Below are 27,264 nucleotides of genomic sequence, written 5' to 3' on the forward strand. Positions count from 1 at the left end.
TGGATCCGCCCAGGTCCCAGAAACAAACTTTCCGCCAGCTCCAGCTCCCGGGCCCAGGCGTGGGCTCCGCTCCCCGCACTGCGGCCGCAGCTCCCGCGGACCCCCCCGCGCCGGCTCCGGCGCGCCCCCCCCCCCGCCCCCCGGCGCGGGCCCGCCCGCAGCCCCCCCGCGGAGGGGCCGCCCACCCCACAAGAGGAGCCGCTCCGCCGCGCCCTCCCCCTGCACAGCGCCCGGCGCGGGGAGGCGGGCGGAGCGGCCGAGCGCGGCGCCCCGGCACCCCGCGCCCTCGTCCCCATGCCGCGGCGGGCGGCGAGAGGCTGCGCCACCAGGCAGCCCGTCAGGCGGCGGGGAGCCGCCGGCAGCGCCCGCCCGCCCGCTCGCCCACGGAGATCCCGCAGCGCCCGGAGAGACGCGCTCGGCTCCCGCCGGGGCTGAGGGATCACGGCGCCGCGGCTTCCCGCGGGGACGTGGGGCACCCGGAGGAGGCGAGCGCGCAGGGAAAGTGACAGTAATTAACAAACCACCACCCCGGACGGTGTCCTGCCCGGCTGCCGCGCACCGCTTATGCTTATTTGGGGGGACCCGACCCGGGCGGCGGATCCCGCAGGATGACGGGGGATGGGGAGTCCTAAGGCGGCGTCGAGGCGGCCCGCCGCGGGCTGCGATGAGCCTGGGCCAGCCGGTGCCGGCGGGGAGGCGGGGAGCCAGGTAGCCGCCGCCCGCCCGCCGCGTCGCCCCGCGCCGCCGCCCGCCCGCAGCCCGCCGGGGGCATGGGAGCGGCGGGCGGCGCTCGCTGAGACCGCGCCCGGCGACAGGTAAGGAGCCAGCGCACGGCCGGCCGCGTCTGCCGATGCCCCGTCGGGTGGTGGTGGGGGAGCGGCGCGGCTGCCTGGCTGGCGGCGGGCGGGTGCCCTGCGGGCCGTGCCGCCGTGCGTCGGCGCTCGCCCGCAGCCCGTCCGCTGCCGTTGCTCAGCCCCGCGGGGACACTCTTCCCTAATGGGAAGCATCTGCCCTCCGGTACGGCAAAAAGAAGTGTGTGGGGGGGTGCCGAACCGCACCTCCCCCGCAGCCCCCTCCGCCAGGGCCGCGGCTGGCGTACGGCCCGGCCCGGCCCGGCTCGGCGGGAGGAGCAGGGCGCGCGGGACCCGCTGCCGCCCCCGTCGCGGTCCCCGCGCGGAGCCGTGCAGGCAGCGCCGCCGCCCCAGGCCCCGCCCCGTGCCCCGCCCCGTGCCTCGCCCCAGGCCCCGCCCCGCGCCCCCTCCCGGCAGGCAGCCCCCGGCCCGGCGGCGGCGCCGCAGCCCATCGGCTGGCGCGGTGCGGGGCACTCGAGGGCGCCCCCTGGCGGCGGGGCGGGGGCAGCCGGGACGGGCCCGCCAGGTTTCTCCTCCCAGCCGCCCCGAGGAGCCGCTGCGGCCGCGGCGCTGCAGGCCCCGCCTGGGCCGCCGCTGGCTCTTGCCCCGGCAAGTCGCTGCCATTTTTTCTAAAGCTCAGCGAGCACCTCCCATATGGAAACCTGGTGCCCCCTTCCAAAACTTGTTGAAATGAGTAGGATGTTTTTAAAGGGAGTTTTCATTAAAGTGACCATTAAGGAAAACAGCACCTTAATGTTTTTCAAGAAATTAAACGCTATTTGTCTTGTAAAGAATGGTAAACGTCTCATTAACTTGACCGCAGATATTTGAGAAACCTCTTCATCCCGATGAGCCTCTCCTTTGAACTGTAATGGTTTGCACATGATGGTCTTAGGAAAAAAATGTGTGTCTCGTTGCTAGCAGATCTGAGAAAATCTGACTTTTATACTAAAAGCAATGAACTAATGGAACTAATAATAGCTAGTGGAACCGAATGTCTTTCCATCGTTGTCACAGTTGTACAAGAGCAGGAATACTACAGTTCTGTTACTAATAGTAGCCTGCATTCTTGTATGGCTTTAATCTAAGAGCTTTCAGATTCTCCTGATGGTAGGGATAAGAATAGGGATGTTTCAAACTCATTTCTCCCAAGTTAGGCTGCTTAATCTGTAATTAGACATCTACATAAATTATTTTTAGAAATGCTTAGTGCTCAAGGTCAGTAACAGCTGTGTTTTCTTGTCTGTTCTAGCACAGTGTGCATCTTTAAATGATTCTCCATGAGTCTAGCCATCCAATTTAGACACACAGTTCTGAAAATCTGAACTTGAGTGTTGATAGCCAAGGAAAGATTATAAATATAAACTTTCTTGTTTACATTTCCTCTGATGTCTGTGCTTATGCTTTTAAATAAGTTGTCAAGTTTTATCAATTCTGTTCATTCATAGTTCCCATTTGGTTAAGATTGCAATGTAAGAGCACATCCAGCATCTTATAGTAATAGGTGGCGAAGGATGACAGAATCCAAGTCCTCCTTTCACTTTCTCTCTCAATTATACTGTTTCCCATATACTTTATGAATGGGATTAATTCAGCCACATTTTACCCTCCTGAAAGTCTGCAGACTGCATAAGAATCAGGCAGCTAGGCTAGGTGAGTTAGCTAATTAGGGACCTAATGAGGTGGAATTGCACTATTTCTAGGTATCTGATCAGGTAGATACCTGCTGTTATTCATCTTCAAGTGAATATGGATAGCCTTTTTTCGTTCATTGACTGTAGAGGGAGCCGTGGCAATTTGCTCGAACTAGATGCTTCCCTTGAAGTTTTCTAATTTTCAGGTGAGACAAGTACTACCCTTGGTGTGTGGAACAAAACTACAAAATCTATTGCCTTAGGGAGACAGCATTACTTTAGTAGAATAGATATTTAGTAGAATAGTAGAAGCAAATTATGGGGGGGAAGTTAACTTTGAAGTAGCAGATGACATGGAAGAAAGAAAACCACTTTCTGGCTGAGCTTTGCCATGAGTCTACAGGCTCTCTGGGGTGCTGCAGAACATCGCTAGGTATATAGAAGTTTTTACAAGGATTAAAGAAATCATCGTTTCTTCTCTGTTTCTTCTCTCCCACGCCCCGTGTCCCCGGGGCGACGCAGGAGGAGCGAGGCGAGGGGAGGCGACAAGATGGGGCAGCGGGCGGTGGCGCGGGCGCTCTCCGTGGTGCTGATCGTGGGGCTGGCGCTGCCGCCCGGCGCCCTGGGCTGCCCCCACCCCTGCGCCTGCTACCTCCCCACCGAGGTCCACTGCACCTTCCGCTCCTTGGCAGCCGTGCCGGCGAGGATTTCTAGACATGTGGAAAGAATCAATTTCGGGTTCGTATAGCAGTCTGTAGCAAAGAGTTTTATGTCCTTGGTGCATGAGCCTGGAACGCTTCGCACGCGTGCGGTGTGCCGGGATCTCTGTGTACTTTTCAAGCAGTATTGCAGAGGCAGGTGGTTACTTGCAAGCACTGTGTTTCCAAAAGCTACAATTATACTGACATGGAGAAAGTTTTAGTGTAGCCCTCATCTTTCAAAGAAAAGTTACTGTTATTTTCAAGTAAATATTTTTATCGTGGTGTCAGTTCTTCATGGCAAATAGGACAAGTAGTCTTTCATAGTTTATCAAGAAAAAAAATGTTTTAAACCTACTATGGGATTTCTACTAAATGCTGAATTTTATACCTGATGTAAAAAATTGTAGTAGCAGTAAACTTCTATAATGTAGCCAGGTAGCATTTTGGAGAACAATGAGATATGGCATATTTTAAAGCAATGCAGTAAAACCAAAGTTAATCCATTGTCTTTGGAGTGGGTTTATTTTGTTTTGTTTCCCAAGGAAATTAAGTGTAATATAAGCGTCTTTGGTGAGAGATTGCTCAGGCTCCAACTCACTTTCCTCTGCCAGGGTATTGCCAACTCACATCAATCTGTCGGATTGTGAGACAGGAAGGCAGGGACAGCTGGTAGGCTGCATATCATAACAGTGCTGTGTAGGGTCACTATGTGACATGGCATGGTGCAAGAGTTGCAGTCCTCTTCCGCTTGATAGCAGAGCTGCCTCACTACCTGGTATGAACTTACCCCGACTGCCTCAAGGCCTGTAAGCTGCAACTGATCATGCAATGACTGACTGTAAGGACCTTCATTTTTTTTTGTTGTTGTTTTTCCACAGTTAAAATTTCTATCCAGCAGCATTTTGTCCACCTAAAGACTAATTTTAGTCTCAAAATGCCCTTGTACTCAGTAAATCTGTATTAAAGCAATCTGTACTTTCATGCCATTTCTGACTTAAAAATGCCTCCCTCTCACCTCAAAACCACACATATTCACAGTCAACTCTCCCCCTGTACATCAACATTCTATGGCAAAACGTTCTATACCTAAATTGCTTTTGAAAATGGAATGTAGGCTTCTAAGTTTTTGCTGTTTTTATAATAAAAGTACATTATTTGATACTGCTAACATAAAAGCCCTTTCCTGTCTGTCTTTTTGTCACTACAGATGACATTTTCTGACTTGTGTCTCTTCCCAGGAAGAAACAGTCTTAACTATCTGTTGTTTCATTTCTTTCATTTTGGAAAAGGGCTTTTACCATATTTCTATTTTAAGGTGCTGTATATTTACAGGGTAAAGTTTATTTTCCTAACTGGAACTAACTTAGGAAAAAATTATTTGGAGAAGTTCATATTTTTTTAGAAAGGGTAATGTTTAAATAAATGGTTTTAATAAGACTGCGGTAAGCTTAGTAGATCTGTAGTAGGACTAAAAATATCAAAACAGTAGTCTAAATTTTTAGCAAATTCAGAATGTTCAGATAGATAACATGGTGAGGATATAAAAGTATTTCCTCCATATTCAAAGTATTTTTATTTCTCACTGTCTCCTCCCCTCCTCTCTAGAAAGTGTTGAAAAATAGGAAAAATGTTTAAAATTCTATGCTTAATTTAGAGACTTCATGCCCAGATTAGCTCATATGTTTAATTTTATGTGTACATATGGAAAACCCAAATGTAGAGCTACACCACCAAACTTATGACTTCCACATTAGCAAATAAAACCTGATTTATTTGTCCAAAGTGAAACTGAATTATTTTCAAAAAGTAGATTTTCTGTATTCCTTCTCTAAAAGCAGTTTCTGGGCTCAAATTGTATAATTGGAAGGTCAGTTCCTAGATCTTATGTAATTAGCTGATGCAATTACTTGTTGCAACAGTAAGTGAAGCAGGATGTGAGTTCTTGCTTTTCTCTTGTGCTGTTTGGGAGATATCCATTTTTAATGTCCTCTCTCCAAATCTTTATTCATTTATTGTTAGATGCTGTTTTGGCAACACTGTAGCTTTTCCAGTTTGCCAGGCTCCATAGCATCATTGGTTGGCTTCAGGCCATTAATTTATTACCATTCCATAAACTGAGCTGCATGGAAAAACATACTGACAACTACTAGAACTTAAATGCCTATTTATTACTCCTACTCCTAAATTATGGCTGAAGTGCCACAAATGGAGTGAAAAGAAATCTTAATGTAAACATGAACTAAGTATACTTGGCCTTGTAAAAATGTTTCAGTAACTTTTGGCCCTTTGACAATGTATTAGGATCTCTCCAGTTTTTCCTGAAAGTTGTTATACTAATTCTACATTTGCAGTCCATGATAGTCAGTGCATAAAATGTAACTGCACATGTGATTTTTTTCCAGGTTTAACAGTATACAGTCTATATATGAAAACTCCTTTGCAGGACTTACAAAACTGGAATTGCTCATGATACATGGAAATGACATTCAGCATATACCTAATGGTGCTTTGAAAGATCTTGTGTCTCTACAGGTAATGATAAAGTCTTTCTAAATTTTATAAGTTCTAAATTCTATGAATAACAGAAGACAAAAATAAGCATTTTTTGTAGTGTCTTTCTTAGGATTAAGGTACCATTTTCCTCCCAAATACACTGAAGATCTATTAACTATGCCTATGTCATGCTTGGTAATGCTAACTAATACTCAGTTGTATTCTCCCTCTTTGACCAACATATCATTTTTCTGTGGTGCAAAGGACATTTGAATGTGGGAGGAAAACTTTTGCTTGCTTGCTATTCTGTTTGGATGTAGATCAAAACCCAAAATTAATCACAGGGGGTTTTTGTTGTGTTTTTTTTTTCTTTTTTAGGTTTTCAAAATTAGTTACAACAAATTGAAAGTCATAACTGGCCAAACTCTCAAAGGACTTTCAAGCTTAATGAGACTGCACATGGACCACAACAGAATTGAGTTTATTCATCCAAATGCTTTTAATGGATTAACTTCTCTGAGGCTGGTCCACTTAGAAGGAAATTTGCTCCAGCAGCTTCACCCCAACACCTTTTCAACATTTATGGTCCTTGATTATTTCAAACTGTCAACAATAAGACATCTCTACCTATCTGAAAATGCTCTTAGGACCTTGCCTGCAGGCATATTTCAAGGCATGCCACTGCTGGAAAATCTTTACCTTCATGGGAATCCGTGGGCCTGTGACTGTAGTTTAAAGTGGTTCCTTGGATGGAATAAAGTTTCTGGAGGTAAGAACAAAAATACCAATGCTTTTTCAATTCATAATGTTAGATTTTTTCATTCTCATGTTCTGTGTATGGATGGTTTTGTTATTTCCTCAATATTATTACTTATGTGATGTCTATATGCACTATTACGTCCTGTTGCCATTCTATAAATGCATGTATTTAAAAAACAGCGTAAAAAGGAAGCGGTTGTGTGTCACTAGCTAAAAATTTGTATTCAACAACAGCCATTACATTCAAGATGGAAAAAGCAATAGCGAAGTTTATCATTGGAAGAAAGAGATCTGTTATAACCTTTTAGTCTGTTTGTTTGTGCAGCGGTGCACCTTTGACTAAGGGCTGGCAATTGTCCCCAACTAACAAAGCTAGTAACTATGTGCTCTCATAGGAGGTGAGAACATTAGATATGAGCTTGTTCAGCTAATGAAGGAATGTTAATCACGTTTCCAGACTCTTGGGTGAGTCCTTTAACTTTGATGCTATTCATGTTAAGTCTGTTATGGAATCATAGAGTCGTAGAATCATAGCATCATAGAATGATTTGGGTTGGAGGAGACCTTAAAGATCATCTAGTTCCAACTCCTTCCACTAGACCACATTGCTCAAAGCCCCATCCAACCTGGTCTTGAACACTTCCAGGGATGGGGCATCCACAACTTCTCTGGGCAATCCATTCCAGTGCCTCACCACCCTCATAGTGAAGAATATCTTCCTTATATCTAATCTAAATCTACCTTCTTTCAGTTTAAAGCCAGTACCCCTTGTCCTGTCACTACATGGCCTTGTAAAAAGTCCCTGTCCAGCTTTCCTGTGGGCCCCTTTAGGTACTGGAAGGCTGCTGTAAGGTCTCCCCAGAGCCTTGTCTTCTCCAGGCTGAAAAATCCCAACTCTGTCTGTTTTCATAAGAGAGATGCTCCAATACTCTGATTATCTTTGTGGCCCTCCTCTGGACTCTCTCTAAAGGTCCATGCCCTTTTTAGATTTGGAGCCCCAAAGCTGGGTGCAGCACTCCAGGTGGAGTCTCACAAGAGTGGAGCGTGAGAATCACCTCCCTCTACCTGCTGGCCATGCTTCTTTTGATGCAGCCCAGGATTCGGTTGGCCCTCTGGGCTGCAAGCGCACATTTTCAAGCCATGTTGTGCTTTTTGTCCAGCAAAACTCCCAAGTCATTCTCCTCAGGGCTGCTCTCAATCCATTCTCCACCCAGCCTGTATTTGTGCTTGGGATTGCCTTGACCCAAGTGCAGAACTGTCCTGTTTTCGGCTGGGACAGAGTTAGTTTTCTTCTTAGTAGCTGGTACAGTGCTATATTTTTTCTTTGGTATGAGAACCATGTTGATAGCACACTGATGGTTTTGGTTGTTGCTGGATGATGTTTGTACTAAGTCAAGGACTTCTCAGTTTCTTGGTTCCTGCCAGTGAGGGGGCTGGAGGGGCACGGGAAATTGGGAGGGGACACAGCCAGGGCAGCTGACCTGAACTAGCCAGAGAGGTGTTCCATACCATATGACATCATGCTGAGTATAATACATAATCTGAGGGAAGAAGGAGGTGGCACATCCGCAATTATGGCAGTCATCTTCCCAAGTAACCATTACGTGTGATGGAGCCAGGCTTTCCTGGGGATGGCTGAACTCCTGCCTGCCCATGGGAAGTGGTGAATGAACTCCTTTTTTTTCTTTGCTTGCGTGTGCAGCTTTTGTTTTACCTGTTGAACTGTCTTTACCTCAACCCATGAGTTTTCTCACTTTTACTATTCTGATCCTCTGCCCCATCTCACGTTGGGGGCAGTGAGTGAGAGGCTGCGTGGGGCTTGGTTGCCAGCCGAAGTTAAACCATGACAAGGACCTTGCACTTGGCCATGTTGAACTTCATGAGGTTTATATGGGCCCACTTCTCAAGCCTGTCAAGGTCCCTCTAATATGCATCCTTCATGTGTATCTGTGTTTCTTCATTGACCACAACTTCCTTTTGTGACAGAGCAAATCTCTTTTTAAGTATTATCAGAGAACACCTACAATCTTGCAATGTTTTTCCCTAGACTAACTGGTCTACCTTTGCTCAGGCTTAGGTGTGATGTAAGTATCACACAGTTTAGGCTGGAACACTTCTGGTCATGTGCAGAAGCAAAATACTAGAAACAAAAAAAAAATGCAGAACAGTTTTATAATCCCTTTATATCAGGAATACACTAAATAAAGGAGGTTTTGAATGTCAGTTTTAAATTTTGCCATCTGAGTTCACTGGTGTCCCATCTCAGGTAACTAAGTGCTTACTGTGGTAAGCCAGAGGGACTGGTGTTACATCAGAGTTGCCACTAAACTATTAGGAGGGAATTCTCATTTAATTGCAGCTGAAGATGTGGTTGAGTCACAAAGTTTATATAATGATCTGGAGCATTTATGGTGGATGATGATGGGTCTTGTCATCTTAGAATATGTAAGTCATTGTAGTTTTGTACTTGGCTATAGGACAATACTTTTTAAGAGCGTGTGATACTTGATTGTGTAATGTAAGTGTTCCTGCCTGAACTGATACTTGAGACATCCAACTTTCATCTTATATTTCGCTAACTTACATTTTAATATTCTTATATACTCTCTTGTTCCAAGTATGTATGTGCATTAGTTGTACTCAAGTTGCATTGTAAGTTACAACAATGAAATATTAGATGAACTTTCTTTCCTTGTATAGTGTTGGTTTGTTAAACATTTTTATTCAATTAGATTCCCTTTTTGCACTAAAACAGTAGTGATTATTGGAAAGAGAATTTATTCATGCCATTTTCATGTATGACAGATTTTATATCTTTATATAACTATAACATTAACTTCTTTGGGAATTCTGTCCAGATAGAGTTATTAAATTTCTTCAGACCAGTGTGGCCACTGCCAAGTTGATTGTGGGCCAGTTCTGCCATGAAGCATGCTTTCCTTATCTTTGAAACATCATATTTAAATCTGCAAATGATAGACTGGTTGAGTTAAATATTCTGTTTGTAGTAGCTTCTCAAGAAAATTGATTTGTCAGAGTAGCAAAGCATCTTTTTCAATTAAAAAATGGTATGAAATTTTGCCACTCTCTTCCCTTTCTCCTAGCATTTTGTCTTATAACCCACCCATATATTGTCCTTTCATTCCAAGATCCCTCATTCCTCAGGAGCGATTAGCATGACACTTATTCCTAGAATAACTGGAATACATTTTATTTACAACATGTTTCCAAATTAAATATGTAAGGCAACATTACCATTCTAGTGAGCAGAACAATGTAATAAATATATGACTGTTATTTTGCAGACAAGAGTCTTTCTGGCATTGAAGGAGAGAGGAGTCAAGGCTGTCATTTCCTGTTTTAGCACTCCTTGTCTGTTTTGGTGTTTATTTTATCAATACAGAGTTTACAGTTATTTCAGAGGTCAAGAAGAAGTGGCACTTTCATATTATTTTCTTCCTGCTGATGAATAGCTTGTAAGTGCAGGAACTAGTCAACAGATTTTGGTAGCTAAAGTAGAATGTTTTGTGTATTGCCAGTACTGTTGTTAATGAATAGAGAAAAATAAAAGCTTCCTGAATTATTTAATGAGGAAGTCCAGCATTTCTCAGGTAAATGCTGCATGTTTGAAAGCTGAGAGGATCCAGTCCTTCTCACGTCAGGTCCACAAGTTAGACAGGTAGGCTGTCACTGCACAGATGCAAACTTTTTGACACAACATAGGTTTTTACCAACTTACTTAAAAAATGTTGCTCTGAACACTTCAGTTCCTAGGCATTTTATTCAGAGGCAGTGAATCTAATTTTCAGAAGGGTGGAGTATTCAATCCTCTCATTAAAGTCAGAAGATAATGTGGTCAGTTTTGGAATCAGGCACCCATTTAATGGTAAAACAGGGAGGTGCCGTTTTAAAAGCCTTTCCTTATGTGTGTTCTGCCATAAAATGTTCCTCATGTGGTCCATTTAACACTTTTCAGAGTTCTGTAATTCTAGAGTAGAGATCTTCAGCTTATGTATCCTTTTTTTCCCCTTTTTCATTTATTTTTGTTTCTTTTTTTTTCCTTGCAGGTGTTTTAAAGTGCAAAAAGGACAAAGCCTATGAGGGAGGACAGCTCTGTCCTAAGTGCCACAGCCCGAAACAGCTGCAGAAAGAAGATATTCAAAACTTGAAAGATATTTCCTGTAGAAAACCTGTCATTCAGTCCTCACTGAGGCAGAATAGCAGTACTCAAGATGAAGAAAGTGGTGACAGTTATGAACTCCCTCTGGAAGAGCTTCAGTCCTCTCCATGGAACATTGTTCTAAATATGACTGATGAGCATGGCAATGTAGTCCACCTGAACTGTGAAATCAAAAAACCAACAGGCTCTACCAAAATTCAGTGGAATCAAATCCAGACTCAGGAGATTGATATAAATGCTACAATTTCACTGGATTTTGAATGTCCAATGAATCGAGAAAACTATGAAAAACTATGGAAGCTTATCGCTTATTACAGTGAGGTACCTGTCAAATTAGAGAGGGAAGTTATGCTTAGCAAAAAGCCTAAAATAAGCTATCAGTACAGGCAAGGCTCAGATTATGATGCTTTTTACTACACGGGTGTAAAAGCTCAAATACTGGCTGAGCCTTCCTGGGTGATGCAACCTCTTATAAATATCCAATTAAACAGACGCCAGAGTACAGGGAAAAAAGTGGTGCTATCTTTTTTTACTGTGTTTTCTCAGACGATTCTTACCAAAGACACTGGGCAGCAGAGAAGCTGGGTAATGATAGAGCAAAACCAGAGCACAAGGACAGCACAGAGTGTGGTGGAAGGTTCAGAATGTCAGCTGAGCTGCAACGTGAAAGCCTCTGAAACCCCCTACATCCAGTGGCTCTTTCCAGATGGGACTAAATTGCAGGCACCGTCTAATCAGAAAGACAGTAGATTTTCCATTCTCAGTAGTGGCCAGCTAATAATCAAAGCAGTGAGTTACACTGATGGTGGTTTGTACCACTGCATTGCCCAAGTGAGAGATGATATGGACATAATGGCTTACAGACTTCTAGTGCAGCCTCCAGCTGTTCAGGTAGCTGATTCAGATACAGTGAGAGTTGAAAAAAATGTTGGTGATCCAATAGTTTTGCCATGCAATGCAGTTGCCATCCCAGAGCCACAGTTGAGCTGGATTCTTCCAAACAGCCAGGTACTTAATGATTTATCAAACTCTTCAAAAGGATATATGTTGGACAATGGTACTTTGCTTATTCCAAAAAGCCACGTTAGGGATAGTGGCCATTACAGATGTGTGGCTGTCAATCAGCAGGGATCAGATCAATTTGTCGTAAGGGTCACAGTAAATAAAATGGTGTCTGACAGGTCATTTAAAAGGATAAAACTAAAAAAACGCCCCGGCTCAAAAAGTTTGTCAAGAACAAGGGGGCGAGTCATAGACGATGGAGAGGGATCAGGGGCAGGAGCAGTAGAGGAGTTACCACAGAGAAAGAACCATCTGAAAGACTGGGAAATATCCTTTAAACAAAAAAGTGATCAGGTGCCAGAGGCTCAGATTAAAAAGGGTAAGAAGAAAGGCAGAAGGAAAATGAAAATATGGAAAAGTACTGATAGAACCCAAGACAGCAATGTTGCAGAAGGCCGGAGGGTATTTGAATCTCGAAGGAGAATTAATGTGGCAAGCAAGCAGATTAATCCACAGCATTGGGCTGATATTTTGGCAAAGGTCCGTGGGAAGAATCTTCCTAGAACAACAGCTACAGCCATTTCTTTAACAACTGCACTGCCATCAGTCATGCAAAAAACTACTGCAGTCCCTCATCCTGTAGCCAGCCCCCCACCTTCAGAAACAGCAGCTGATATGGTAGATTCCTCTGCTGATGCATCACCTGTGGGTGAAGACGAGCTGTTCTCAGTCACTGTTTCCCACAACACTAAAGCATCTTCAGCCCAGTCCATGTTAACAAGGTCAGAAACTGAACCCTTCTCTGACCACAGGGCTTTAGGAACACCTGCAAGTATATACTCTGCAGAAACTGCTGTATCAGGTCCATATGTGACTCCTGTCTCTGTAACTGTGCAACCCCAAGGCCAGCAGCGTCTTGACGTCAGGACTGATAATTCAGTTGTAGCCAAAGAAAATACCCATGTTTTCACTGAAGAAACTCTATCCAGAGAAATTGTAACAAACTTCCCTAATATTCAGAGTAATTCAGTCACAGTGGGAAATGTAGAAAGAACTGTATCTTCTACATCAGAGGAAAATTCTGCTTTTGCTGAGCTACCTCTTGATGCTACTGTCCTAGCTGAATCTCAGCCTGTGGATCTTCACAGCGCCTCGGAGACAAGTGTGAAGTTAAATGAAGTGGACCCAGTAAGCACTGACACCATAATTTTAACACCTTCTCGGTTGGATGGGGCAATCCCAGCAGATTCTGTAGGCACTACTGCCATTTCTTCATCTGTTTCACTTTCTACAGAAAGGAGCAATGACTTGATACACCAGTACAAAGAAGTATCCACAGGTCAGACAAAAATGCCAAACTTAAGTACAGGTTTTCCAGCTGTCATACCTGTCAGAGTTCAAAGCAAGGAAGAACCTGAGACCCACGGGAATACAGTGACTCAAGAAAGCATGTCCAGCAGTTATGTGGAGAGTCTTCAGGGAGGAGAACATAGGAACCTGGCTACTCCAAAACCAGATCCCACATTCATTTTGCATAGTACTAATGCTCCTCATAAAACAACAGAGGGGATAAAACCTGCTTCTTCCATCAGTAGATTGACCACTCTGGCCACAACAACTTCCTATAGAAAGACTATGCCCTCACCTATTACTCAGCATGCTAGAAAAAGGCCTTATGGGAGAAGGAGATTGAGGCCAAACAGAATTCGACAAAGGCCAAGGCCCTTCCCCGCTGTTGTTTTAACCATGGAGCCTATTGTTCCAAGGACACCTGAAGTTGAAGCTGTGACCAAAACTTCTTCTACCACTCCTGAAAGCCCTGATCTTAAAAATAATGTCAAAATGCAGACTAAGGAAGAGGAGCATACAGAATTCACTGCTTCGTTAGTTACTGATCCAGTTGTCTTAGAGAAAATTACCAAAATCAGAGAAGTGGTCACAACTTCCTTCTTTAGGCCTACTGCTTCTCCACCTGAGGCAAAACATGTGACACTCTCTACTGCTCCTGAAACCTTTCCACTTCCAGTTACTGCACCTATCACAATTTTATCATCATATGTTGTACATGTCACAGTTCCCACAAAAGAATCAAACACACACCTTGAACTAGAGCAAAGCAAAGTGCCAACATACCACTCATTAGGCCATATATCTGAGGAGAAGGGCAAGAAAGCAGTTTCTACAACTATGGATAGTAAAGCAGAACAATCAAGCACAACAACTTCTCCTGAGCCTATGAACAGCTTGATACCATCTACAAAACCAGAATCTCAAGAAAAGCCTATCCAATTTGACTCAGAAGTCATAGCTAATGAAACAACCTTTAGAACATTCCAACTGATATATCCCACTGTGACTGATCTAAGTATTCCTGTGGGCACTGTGGAAGTTTTTAAGAACCGCTCAGTTTCAAATGAGCCATGGAAGCTCACAGTATCTTTAGAAACACCAGCAATAACTGAGCCACCTCAGCAACGTGAGATAAATACTTTGTCCTCCTCCTTCAGCACAACAGAAACTCAGACTTTCTCTCTTAGAGAAACAAAGAAATCTGTTGCTTCTCAGACTGGGACAAAGACATCTTCCTTGGATAAAAAGGAAGTTGTGTCACATGTATTTCATCATGATCCCACTTTGCAGACAACTGTAAAGCCTCCGACTACATCCACTACCTTTATTCCATTTATAAAACTTCCCACTCTTCCCCCTTCCATTTCAGGTGCTTCACATCCTTCTCTTCATTATACCACTGAGGAAAGCAATGCCTTCAATCAAGACAGGTTCCCAGAAGCAAAACAAGTTGAAGCAGATGGTGACAAAATGGTGGTGAGCTCAAGACACAGTGTACACCCTACTCCTTCCTCCAGCCAAAACAGGATTAGCATAGAGTCAAAAGAGGAGCAATTCAAAGAATTGTATAATAGCAAGTCAAACAACAGTTTACTGCTAAATCCAAACCTTCCCCATCCACCTGCTGGAATGATACCAGTCCTAAACCAAAGACTGCCTGTTGTGCCTCCAAAGCATGTTCCAGTAAGAGGCACAGTGAAGCCTCCATATGTTGTAACACAAGGTTCATTTCGCTATTTTATAACACACCAGCCTCTTCACTACACAAACAAACCAGAGATAACAGCATATGCAGCACACACCATCCAGGACAAAAAATCTTCTGCCCCTCAAACAACTACCCCAACACAAACCTCTCCATTTCACAGAACAAATTCGTTCACTGCAAATAAGTTCAGTAATCAGGGTCAGAACAGATACAATATTAATTCAAGATATTTTGGAAATAATTATGTTCCAGATAACAGAGGCACAGCAGGGAGACTACCAAGTCAAGGGATGCCCTATTATCCCAGTTCCAGAATGCCATTCCTTTTCAACAGAACAAGGATATTCCCTCACATAAGTATGCATCCTAAACCAGTGGTCCCTAGTCAACTAGTCCCAAAAGATACAAATGAGAAGGTTGCCCAGGTCTCCCCTACTAGGATTACAGTGCAGAAAGCTACAGCTATTCCAGCGCCTCCAATGCCACATGCTACAACCACCATATCACCATCACCAGTGATTTTGAAGATTATCCCTCCAACCTCTCTCTCTCAGCACGTAAAACCACACATATCCGCTACAGTTCATCCTTTTAAAAATGTCCACCATCGTCATCAAAAAATTCCAGCTGTGCCTTATGTGGGAGGCATTTTGCCACACAATTCAACTGTAATTCAACCTTCCACTAATTTCAAGGTACATGGAGAAAGACCCAAAATTATCATGAAAGGATCTCAGAGCATATCCATCCTTGCTGAAACAGATGCTTTTATCCCTTGTGATGCAGTAGGAGAACCCAAGCCTTTTATTACTTGGACAAAAGTCTCTACAGGTGAGCCACAGAAAATGTGTTCCTTCCACATGACTTTTAAGGTTACAAATACTTGGACCGTTGCATAGAAATTCAACATGATGCAGGAATAGTCCAAAACACTGAAGAATAATGTCTGTGTCTTAATCATTATAGATAAAATGTCACTATTAGCAACTAATCATTCCAGATAAAAATAACTTTGTAGTAGTTGCTGTTGTAAAAGAAAACCTGTGCAATGTAATGAGTTTATTTTTTTGAAGAGGGAATAGCAGCCAACTCTGATTATTCACAGCAGTTAGAATTTATGATGACAACACTTATAAGTATGGGGGGGTTTAACATTGCTGCCTTAAATATTAATGTGTGTCATCTCCATAAGCAAAAGGAAAAGAGAAAGTATGTAAAGATTTAAGAGGAAACCTAAAGCATAAAGCCCTTGAAAGTTCCCACGCTGTACATGCTTGCAGACTGGTATGGTTAGTTCTGCAATAGAAACAAGACCAATTTGAGCTATGGAGAGTGTCAGAAGATGCCATGTGATACATCTGAAGTTGTAGTTGGTGTTAAGTAAATCAAAATCTTACATAAGACTTTTTCAGTGCAATGCATGTCTTAAACCCTATGACTTCCCATTTCTTTCTTTCCTCTCACCTTCTCAGGAGCTCTAATGACAGCCAACACCAGGTTACAAAGGTTTGAAGTCTGGAAAAATGGTACCCTCCTTATCCGCAACGTCCAGCTTCAGGATCACGGACAGTATTTGTGCACAGCTCAGAACCTGCATGGCGTAGATAAAATGACCATTGTGCTCACAGTTGTAGCCCACCAGCCCAAGATTTTACTTTCCCGCTATCGAGATGTCACAGTCTATTTTGGAGAGACCATAGCAATGGAATGTCAGGCTAGTGGGACTCCAAGTCCACATATCTCATGGATTTTCCCAGATAGGAAGATTTTGCAGACAGTCACTACTACAGAAAGCAGGATAATGCTTCATGAAAATCGAACCTTGTCTATCAAGCAAGCAACTTTTTCAGACCGAGGAGTTTACAAATGTGTAGCAAGCAATGCTGCAGGAGCTGATAGCATTGCAGTGAGGCTACACATTGCAGCCTTACCCCCCATCATTCAGCAGGATAAGCAAGAGAACATTTCTTTGCCCCTTGGCAGCAGTATTAACATCCACTGCACGGCCAAAGCAGCACCTTCTCCCAGCATCCGCTGGGTGGTCTTTGATGGCACACAAATCCGACCTTCTCAGTTTGTCAATGGTAATTTATTTGTTTTTCCCAATGGAACTCTTTATATTCGCAACATCTCCCCCAAGGATAGTGGGACCTATGAGTGCATTGCTGCTAACATGGTGGGAGCTGCCAGGAGAACAATACAACTCCATGTGAAGAAGCATGCATCTAATGCTAAGATCACTGGGAGCTCTCCTCAAAGAACAGATGTAACATATGGCAGCATCCTGCATTTGGACTGCAGTGCTTCCGGTGACCCCTGGCCTCGGATATTATGGAGGTTGCCTTCCAAAAGGATGATTGATTCTCTACACAGGTAAATTACGATTTGAGGTGTCACAGGTAAATTACAGTTTAGGTGAACTTAGGCAAAAGACCATTCATATCTGTACAAGTTTCATTCTTGATTTCTGTGAGTTTTGAATGAGACCTCCAAACCTTAAGAAATTATATCAAAAGATAGCCAAGTCAGAATTTAGCATAATTTTCTTGAAAACAATAGTACTCTTGAAAAGTTAATTTCAAGTGTTTAGGATAATCTGCCATTATCTGTCTTTTGCAGCCACTTGTAAATGTAGTAAAAAGTCCAATGGCAAATGTTAAGATATACAGCTTGTGTACTGCTTGTTCCAACGTGCTTAGTCTGCATGGAGTTGAATAGGTGCTTGCTTCACTTTTCCCCAAGAGAAATGGGATCACTGAATTTTGTTTATCTATCTGTTGTACAAATTGTTATACACAGTAAATATGGGGCAAAGAAAACATCTTATAATCATTTAAGTAAGCATGATCATCTTAACATTGTTGTAGAAATAAAAATTACCTTGCAATAAGGTCTGTGCAAACCCAGTTGCATATAAATGCCTAAACCAGTACCTTCTTCAATGTTCACATTATCAAGTAAAATATCACCTCCCCAAACCTGCAATAACTGTCCTAAGAACTTGCTGCAAACAGAATTTCTGCTTTAGAAATTATTCATTACTCACTCTTTGAGAACTATAGACAGATGAGAAATGTACTGAAATTGAAAGGCACAATTGCCAGCAACCTTCTTAATAGCTGAACATAGTCATCATTTTTCTCATATTGGCAAAAAAATATATTTATGTAGCCTGTAGATAGCACAAAACCCAGAACTGCTTTTATGTCCCATAGCGATAGCAACAAAACATTGCAGTTTTTTCATTTTCCCTCAGGATCTTTCTGTGGGCTGTTTTTCAAATACAGGAGATCTTTGTTGGGGAGAAAACTGGGGCTACTGAGGAAATTAGTTTTGACAACAATACACTATAGTGGTGTGGAAAGGAATAATACCTTTTTAGCACATTGAAAATCTTCTTTTCCATATTTCAAAGCTTAGCAATATTTTGCTTCTTTCTGATTGTTCTAAGGGTTTAAAATGTTATACCTGTGCCAGGGGAAGTTGTTCATCTTGATTTGTTTTTAGCTAAGGACCCAAGTGCCAGACTCTGTAGTTATGGTCCATATAGGTTTGTGTGCAGTATATCATTCAGAGAGTCCATATTTGAATGTTACAGAATACTGGACATGCAGTCAGAAGAGTCAAAAATACCGTCATTTGGTATTTAATAGTTGTTTAATGGTCAAAACCACCACTAAAGTCATTGAACAGAACAGAATTGCTTGGTTACAAGTGAGACAAATTATTTTTTTTCCATGTGATTTTTGGTGGTGGATATTTTGAACATTTCAGACCATCTAATTATCAAAAATAGTAATGCTCCTCTCCTTTTTTTTGGTATTGTTATTAGCTTCTTTCCTCAGGTTTGTCTCAATAATTAATACCTAAAATGTGATTTTGCAGCTCATGTTCTGTTCTTTTTTCTTTCCTTACAGTAGCTTGGAGGCTAGAATCAAAGTATTCAGCAACGGGACTCTGGTTGTCCATTCAGTTACAGATAAAGATGCAGGAGACTATTTGTGTGTGGCCCGCAATAAGATTGGGGATGACTATGTGGTCCTCAAAGTGAATGTGATGATGAAACCAGCAAAAATAGAACATAAGAATGAGAATAACCACAAGGTCAAGTATGGAGGGGACCTGAAAGTTGACTGTGTAGCCACAGGTCTGCCAAATCCTGAGATCTCCTGGGGTCTCCCAGATGGCAGCATGATCAATACCTTCATGCAGTCAGACGACAGTGGCAGCCGGACAAAGCGATATGTGGTCTTCAATAATGGAACCCTGTATTTCAATGATGTTGGACTGAGAGAAGAAGGGGACTACACCTGTTATGCTGAGAACCAGATTGGGAAGGATGAGATGAAGGTGCGGGTCAAAGTAGTGGCCGAGCCTGCAACTATCAAGAACAAAACATACGTCATTATTAATGTACCCTATGGTGATGTCGTCACAGTAGCATGTGAAGCCAAAGGAGAACCCACTCCCAAAGTGACCTGGCTCTCCCCAACCAACAGGCCCATTCCTGCCCTATCTGACAAATACCAGATATACAGGGATGGCACCCTTCTCATCCAAAAGGCCCAAAGGTCTGACAGTGGTAACTATACTTGTGTAGTGCGGAACAGCGCTGGAGAAGATCGGAAAACCATCTGGATCCACGTTAATGTTCAGCCTCCCAGAATCAATGGTCATCTCAGTGCAATAACATCTGTGAGGGAGACAGCCATCAGGGACAGCCGGAAACTTATTGACTGCAAAGCTGAAGGCATCCCTGCTCCCCGGGTCTTATGGGCTTTTCCAGAAGGAGTAATCCTGCCAGCTCCCTACTATGGGAACAGGATCACTGTGCATCGCAATGGTACATTGGACATCAGAGGGGTGAGGGAGACAGATGCAGTGCAGCTCATATGCATCGGACGGAACGAAGGAGGGGAAGCAAGACTGATTGTGCAGCTCCTCATCACAGACCATTTGGAGAAACCCTCCTTCAGAGACCCTGTCAATGAAAGGATCACTGCCATTGCTGGTCACAGCATCAACCTGAACTGCTCAGTCCAGGGAAACCCCAAGCCCAGCACAAGCTGGATCCTTCCCAACGGCACCGAAGTGCTGAGTGGCAACCGTCTGCAGAGGTTTTACCATAAGAGGGATGGGATCTTACACATCAGCAACCTCTCTGCTGGGGATGCTGGGACTTACCGCTGTACAGCCAGAAACCCGGGAGGTTATGTGGAACGAGTAGTCTTCCTGAAGGTGGGACTCAGGCCAGAAATCAGCAACCAGTACAACAACCTGGTGAGCATCATCAATGGAGAAACTCTGCAGCTCCATTGCATCACCCAGCCCAACCAGCGGGCGCAGATCTCCTGGACTCTGCCCAGTGGAATGGTTCTGGATGCCCCCCAAGCTGTGGGTCGCTTTTCCCTGGTGGAGAATGGCTCACTGACAGTGCATGAGGCTTCTGTATTTGACAGGGGCACTTACCTGTGCAAGGTGTCCACAGAGTATGGCACTTCTGTTATGAATGTGCCTGTCATTGTGATAGCCTATCCTCCCCGGATCACCAGTGAGCCAGCACCTGTCATTTATGCCAGGCCTGGAAATTCAGTAAAACTGAATTGCATGGCCATTGGGATTCCTAAAGCAGAAATAACATGGGAGCTTCCAGACAAATCACATCTGACAACAGGAGCTCAATCCCGTCTATATGGAAACAAATTCCTCCACCCTCAGGGGTCATTAGTCATCCAGCAGTCTACTCAAAGGGATGCAGGCTTCTATAAATGCACTGCTAAAAATATACTAGGCAGTGATTCAAAAACAACCTACATACACATATTCTAACACTAAAACAAATGCCTTTGGCTGAATACTGGTGTTCAAGTCACTGCCAAGCGAGTGCAGCAAGGAGAGTACTGCTTGCAACAAAGCCAGGAAGGCTGAGGGCAGGAAAGAAAAAGAATTAATCCTATTCTCATGCAAAGTGCATTGCTTTTGTACTCCATATGGTAGTAAGTCCCTGTAATAAAAGGAGGCAGTAGACATACTGAAACTGAGAAGACTAACACATTGGAAAAGGTCTTTAAATTGTTAGGACTGTAGTGTGGTTTTTCATGCTATCCAACAGCATCTGAGTCCTAAAGTGCTCTGTCCTTGTCAATAGTCCAAAGCTATTCCTTGTTCTAACAAGCACCTTAAAAGTACCAAAGAAGTATTAACTGTTAATAAATGAGCTGCAGTGATAGAAGTGCTTTAGTAAAACATAATTTTCCTTATACCCTGCAGCGCTTTTACATAATCTAGTCTTATAGAATATGATTACTAACCTTTCTGTCCATTCTTCTATCAGCTCTTAAAAATCAGACTAACTTAGCAAATAAGAGTGATCTATTTTAATAAAAGTACATGCAGACATTAGTTACCTTAACATATGAACAAACCTTTTCCAGATACTAAGGATGTTACAGTCAAATCATTCATTATATATTTTATATATATTTTTAAATCAGACTATGAGACTAAAAAGAGTAACAATGAACTTGGTCTCATTTTATAAATTATTGGTCTTTACAAGACTCTGAAACGTTACAGTGTTTTATAATATTAAGGTCAATATACTGTACATTTTATAATAAAAAAATATTTTCCAAAAATTGTGTTCACTGTGATTTTCATTCTGGTTTTAGAAAATAAGGAACTCCAAACAGTTAGAGTATGAAGTTCAGTCAAAAAACAGAAGTCAGTCAGTTACATATGCTCTTTATCTTTTTAAACATGATTTCCTAATAAAAACTTAACACTTTCATTTTGTATATTTCAGGTTACATTACAATTTCAATACCTTTTCTGCAATCAAGGATGGTTTATTGGATAATGTACATAATTTTGATAAGATGTATTGATCATGCTATAGAAATAATTGCTACAAGATGCTGAATATGCCCATGTTTCAGCAAATAACTCCAATCAGAATTCTTCAAATGTTAACTCACCTATAAAACACATAAATTCTCTGAGATACTCCTGAATTCTTAAAGTTCTGATTGTTCATAAGACTTATGTTCATGTTTTCAGACTATGATGAGAATAAAAGCTTTATTTTTATTTTCTCTATTGATCAAAACATAGCAGAAAGTAAAGAGTTATTCTAATATTTAGATTTTGTAAAAACTGTAAACTAAAGTTTTCCTCACTCCACAAATTTATCTAGTTTAGGAAAATTGTAAGGTGTTGTGAAGTACGTATTTATCATCGTGGTAAACAGAACTAAGCTAAAAAAGTAAAAAGTATTTGATTAGAACAAAGATGTTGAATTAAAGGATAAGGACAAGGACATTGCTGAAGATACAAGGGGCATAATTTATGTGATAGCATATTTTATAAAACTTATTTTTTACCAAGTCAGTGCAGGCTAAAAGTTTGTAGTTGCTACACAAACATTTAATAAAGCTGCAGTAATGTTACTGGCCTAATTGAATAGCACTTAATTATGTCTTAGTTTCTTTTTTATGGTTTAGACCCTTGGGCCCTAAATCAGCAAATCTGTGTTCAAGGTGAAACGTGTGCCTAAATATCTGGCAGGGATGTGGCTGTTTGTGAGAGAGAAGAAAGGAACAAGTATTCAAGATTTTTAACTAGGGTGCTCATGTGGTCTTTTCTAATCTGGCTATTTTCCTTGGACATGTCACAGATTAGATATGTCTGTAGTTCCTTTACTTCTAGTACTTTTTTTTATTTTATAGAAGCTCTTGGAATATGATAATAAGATTTTTAATAATAACACATCTTTTAAAAGAGTCTGAAGTCAGCATTTTAGTATTGGAGTAGGAGTCAAGCACTTCTATTCATTTGTCAGTCCAGTCTTCAGTTAACACTTACGTGAATTTAGAGATATTCTTGGATGCTGAATGACTTCTATATATTTCCATTAAGCAGAATTATTTTTTTTATGTTAAGAGAAGAAAATATAATCCAAAATCAAACATTTGATCTGTTGGGATCAGAATAAGCATCTGATAATATTTATTCATCAGTCCAGAATTTCCACTGCTGCCAATGGAAGTTTTGGAGGCACAAGAAATAAAAGGTTTGGCTCAAGACCTTTTCTTAATTCAAGTAAAGACTTGCATGCTTGCAAAATCCCCTCAGATTTGGACTTAACATTTTTCTATGTCTTATACTTTCCATGATGTTTGCCTTTACCCCTTTTATGAAAACATACTTCCAGTGAGAGGCCTATAAAATATAATTTTCTTCCAAAATAAATTAAACTACAGCTTAACAAATACCAGTGGAACACTTCTTACATTCAGGCAATGTTTGGCCCTATGTCCTCTCTGTCATATTCTCTCTCTACTGAGATACCTGTTGTCCAGGATATCAGTCCTGAGTTCCTTTTGTAGAAATACAGAAGTTCATGGGGAAACTAAGTCTGTTCCAGGACTTCTGTTCTTAGGTACGAATCTACATGTCACTTCACGTGCTGAATCGTGTCAATTGAAGGCAGTCACAGGACACTGAATTTAAATCATAACTTCTTCCTTTATTCCTAAGTAATTCTCTGCAAGTTGTGTTAAATAAATAAATGACAATTTCACATTACTTCAAGGACACAACACTTCATTAATTAGATTTATTTCAGAAGTCTTCATTCATCTTTCAGACCAAGCAGGAGCCATGCATTCAAAGACAATGGAGCTTGTACCTATTCTGATTTTGAGAGGTGCTGGGAAATGAAGTGCTTGCCCTTGGTTTGAGAAGGTTTCAAAATTTTCACTTGGTCAATCAAAGCAGGTCCTGGATAGTTTCCATGGGAAGGAAAACTTGCCATTCCTTGCTTTTTTCTTTGAAAATGGAGAAAAAAAAATGTTTGATGTCTTTTTTTGAGAAGCAGAGTAACAAGATGTCTCATCACAACTGCACAGATTGCAAATGGCAGGAATTTTGTATACATTTTTTGCTTTTGCTTCACAAAAAGAGGTTCACTGTGACCACGTCACTAACACAACCAACTGCTAATGATAAACATAGGGGTAGGAATATAGGTCAGAAAAGAAAAAAGCAGAGTATTCATGTCACCAAGGTCTGGTAAAATTCCTAAAACACCAGCCAGTTCACTTATGCGTTTTAGCGATTATCTTCAAAAGCTCATGAAGGCCAACTGAGGCACAAGAAGACTGAAAAAATGCTAAAGCTGTAGTTGAGGAAACATAAAACAGCCAGACCCTGGTATCAAGAGAGGTACTTTGTTTAATTCATTGCTAAACAATCAATCTAAAAGCATCTCTAGAATAACACAGTGATAAGAAGGAGCTGCTCTGGAAGTTTCCACAACAAATTGTATAATAGCAAACTAGTCACCTTCTCAGAAAAGTAATTAGTCCAGAGTACGGGAAGAGAGAATTAGAATGGTATATCTTACTTTAGCAGAACTTTTTGCATAGTCACACAGTATGTTCTCATGTCCAAACCAAAGAAATGTGATTTATTTATTATAAAGTGGGAGAACAGGTGTTTTCAAAACAGTTAAAGGGAAGCTTGGTGAACTGGTTGTCAATTAACAGGACATATCAACTGAATCCAGTTTAGGCCTGGTACCATTTCCACATTTTCATTAATGGTTATCAGGTATAGAGAAGACACTGAAAATGTCAGTATGGAAAAGACACAGAGAAAAAACTGAAAGAGATTAAAGCACACAGGACCAAATTGCAATTCAGACTGATATTTCTAGATTGGTGAAATGAGTGGAAATTAAAAAAAAAGTATTCAGTACATACAAATGCAAGAACTATATTCAAAAGGAAGAAACTGACTACGCATGCAGCAAGTAATTAGTGAAGAAGGACTTGGAGTAACTTAACAACATGATGCCATTTTAAACTGAACATCATCATTTTGACATCTATTCACAAGGACTGTGTGAAGCAACATAATGGAAATACCATGGATAATTACTCTCTTTGCAGCCAGGCCCAAACACAAAGAAATTAGAAAGGATGCAAGAAGGTGCTTTAGGGAAGATAATCTATAAGAGTAAGTTTAAAGTTGGGGTTGTCTGCCTAAGAAAAAAAGGCCAAATATTAAAAAAAAACAGTTAATCTAACGTGTAGGAAGTCCTTACAGAGGCAGTAGTCAGTTGTTTTTCAGGTAGGTTAGTGTGAGAAATAATAGTGTAACTTACTCCAAGCAAGCTCTAGGCTAGATACTAAGAAAACTTTGTAACTGTAAGAACAGTTGAACAATGTATTATTTTTTCCTTGAGAAGCTTTTCAAATTGCCATCTTTGGAGAAAGTTCAAAACAGTTTTTGGAAGAAGGGTTCACCGGAGTCAAGAAGACGCTCAATATGAGTTATGCATCTTCCTCAACTTTATTAGTTTCTAACACTACTTATATAGAACCGATACACATGCATATTCGTAAAGCAGAAATATAATTGCTTAGTAGTCACTAAACGCGCGCGGTTCTCACACCCCTAATTATCATGACTAAAATAAGCATTCTATCCATGCAGCTAATTGAGTTGCTGTGCTTCAGCCTTGTAGTTTGTTGCTTCCTATTTTCCTATACCGGGCCCTATCTTTCTTGGCCCTGCACCTGCTTTCCCAGCTGCTGTAGCTTGTTACAGCCACGGCCTGTTGGCACAACATAATTACTTGGTCTCAGGATTCAAGAATAGCTCAAGGCTACCTTTCTTGTTAACTTCATCACAGCAACTTCGGTACAATTCTGATTACAGGCCTATTCTAATACCAGGCCTGGATTGTGCAGATCTTCAGAGATTCTAAAGCCATGCTTCTGCAGCCATTCTTCTGCAACAGTTTGGTCTGATAACTGGTCACAGGTTGTCGAGATCCTTGTCTAAGAAATTGACAAATCTTGAGGTTCCCTCAACATCTACATTCCTATATTCCCTAGATTTTCCAAGGACTATGGTAAATGTTAATTCTATACACCAGTAATAGAAAGATTTGTTTGCTACTTTAAATCTATGCTTGTGATTTTTATCTACATCATCTTCATGATAATCTGAACTCCAATTCTTAACTTTTTATTACATGACAGGTATGGACACCTGAAAATTGTAGACACATGACAACTATGTCCACTGTGACCACATCTTTATGGTGGAAAATTCATGGAGGGATTTCTAGAAGCAGCTATGTCACAGATCCCTTTATTATTTAAGGAGTGTAATTTACAAAGGCATCTCACACCAGACCATTCACAGAGTTGCACAGAGCAGCAATAAGAACTGCAAGGAGTTTAGGTATTTATTTTACCCAACCTGGGTTTTATTTTTCCATATGTTTTCAAATAAGTATTCACCCTCTTTCAATGTAGCCAGCTAGTATGAAAATATTCTAAAAGCTGTACAAACACATGTATAGCTTGTACTCTCATTCCCTTTATTTTATTGTCTGCAACTTGAATTTTGAATGATGAAATACAGTGTAAGTCTTCACAGAGAACAATTAACACTCCATTAATCATTCCTTAAACATGTTTCCTGAAAATTATAAACAATAAGACAGAAGCCATTGCACACAGTGGGGAAATGCATGAAGAAGATCTTGGAGGATTATCATCTTGTGGTAGAAATAGGCGCTTGTTAGATCTGTTGCCATTTCTTGATATGTAAATCTGAAGGTTGGTTTGTGTGCCCTAAAGATTTGTGTAATTTTTGCAGCTATTCTTGTTGGCCTAACAAAAGGTATTATATTTCTCTGAAAAAAATTTCTTGCTGCTTCAGTCCAGTAATGCCAGCACTGAACAGTTAGCATGGATGTTAGTAACTTTGGTAAATATCTGGGTTAGAATCTCATCTGCCATAAATTGGCTAAGTCTGGCCAAAGAGCCACCCAAAATATTCACCCGTTCTGTGAGCATCCCCACCTCTTCTTTTGGAGGGAAGTTGAGTTTCATAGGTGATGTAAGAGCAAGAGAAAGAGAGTGCAAGCAATAGAAAGCATGGCAGTAACTGAGGATGTTCCTGTTTTTCAAGAGTCTTTTGCACATGGGAAGTTCTGACTCTCTACTTTTTCTTTTGAATAAACAATCTTTTCCTTGCCTGGGAGGTAGACATCTCATGTTTCTTTCCTTCCCATAGGCAAGACCCACTGTTACTCTTCATATAGTGAGTGATGCACCTGACACCTGGGGTTAGTGCGACAGGGAAGATGCTATGACATTGGATGGCAGCTGTGTAGCACCTACTAAGCACTTCTTTGAATGTGGGGCCTCCATAAAGGGAAATGCACGTTGGCAGCAACACTGTGCTATGGCTTCTTCCCTACTCCATGACCCCATTTGTCAAGCACAGCTGGCCATAATATCAAAGAATTCACAGACTGGCCACATCTGGTGTGCCAGACCACTGAGTGGGAAAGAGGCATTAATACATGATGTCTCCCAGCTGCCAGGGACTGGAGATGGCAGCCAGTAGTGCAGGTCTTGATAGGTGTGGGAGTGGAATGTCATGAGATGGATAGTCAGGTTATAAAATGAAAAGAATAAATGGTGCTGTCAATTACCTCCTGTGGTGCTCTGTATCACTCAAAGCATACCTGACATCATATGCATGTTCCATAACCCCTGAA

At 41.8% G+C, this 27,264-nt stretch overlaps 1 protein-coding gene across 2 annotated transcripts; it reads left to right on the forward strand.

The window, feature by feature from the left end:
• The first annotated feature begins 233 nt into the window (after positions 1-233).
• On the forward strand, positions 234-21,475 carry MXRA5 (matrix remodeling associated 5). Of its 2 annotated transcripts, none has more exons than XM_056329021.1 (7): positions 234-815; positions 3,008-3,223; positions 5,589-5,718; positions 6,058-6,448; positions 10,506-15,509; positions 16,151-17,051; positions 18,596-21,475. In XM_056329021.1, exons 1-7 carry the CDS (start codon positions 619-621, stop codon positions 20,505-20,507), a joined length of 8,751 nt encoding a protein of 2,916 aa, XP_056184996.1. In that variant the 5' UTR covers positions 234-618; the 3' UTR covers positions 20,508-21,475. The 2 variants fall into 2 exon arrangements, with proteins under 2 accessions (XP_056184996.1, XP_056184997.1); XM_056329022.1 differs by having other exon boundaries at positions 18,599-21,475.
• The last annotated feature ends 5,789 nt before the right edge of the window (positions 21,476-27,264 follow it).

This window comes from Falco biarmicus, chromosome 2, assembly GCF_023638135.1.
Source record: "Falco biarmicus isolate bFalBia1 chromosome 2, bFalBia1.pri, whole genome shotgun sequence".
NCBI classification, from domain to species: domain Eukaryota; kingdom Metazoa; phylum Chordata; class Aves; order Falconiformes; family Falconidae; genus Falco; species Falco biarmicus.

Bases quoted from the DNA above. Each gene is read 5' to 3' on its own strand.
- MXRA5 (XM_056329021.1), top strand. From the start codon at position 619: ATGGGGAGTCCTAAGGCGGCGTCGAGGCGGCCCGCCGCGGGCTGCGAT. The intron at 816-3,007 runs GTAAGGAGCCAG...GGGGCGACGCAG, and splicing joins GAGACCGCGCCCGGCGACAG to GAGGAGCGAGGCGAGGGGAG. The intron at 5,719-6,057 runs GTAATGATAAAG...TTTCTTTTTTAG, and splicing joins AAGATCTTGTGTCTCTACAG to GTTTTCAAAATTAGTTACAA.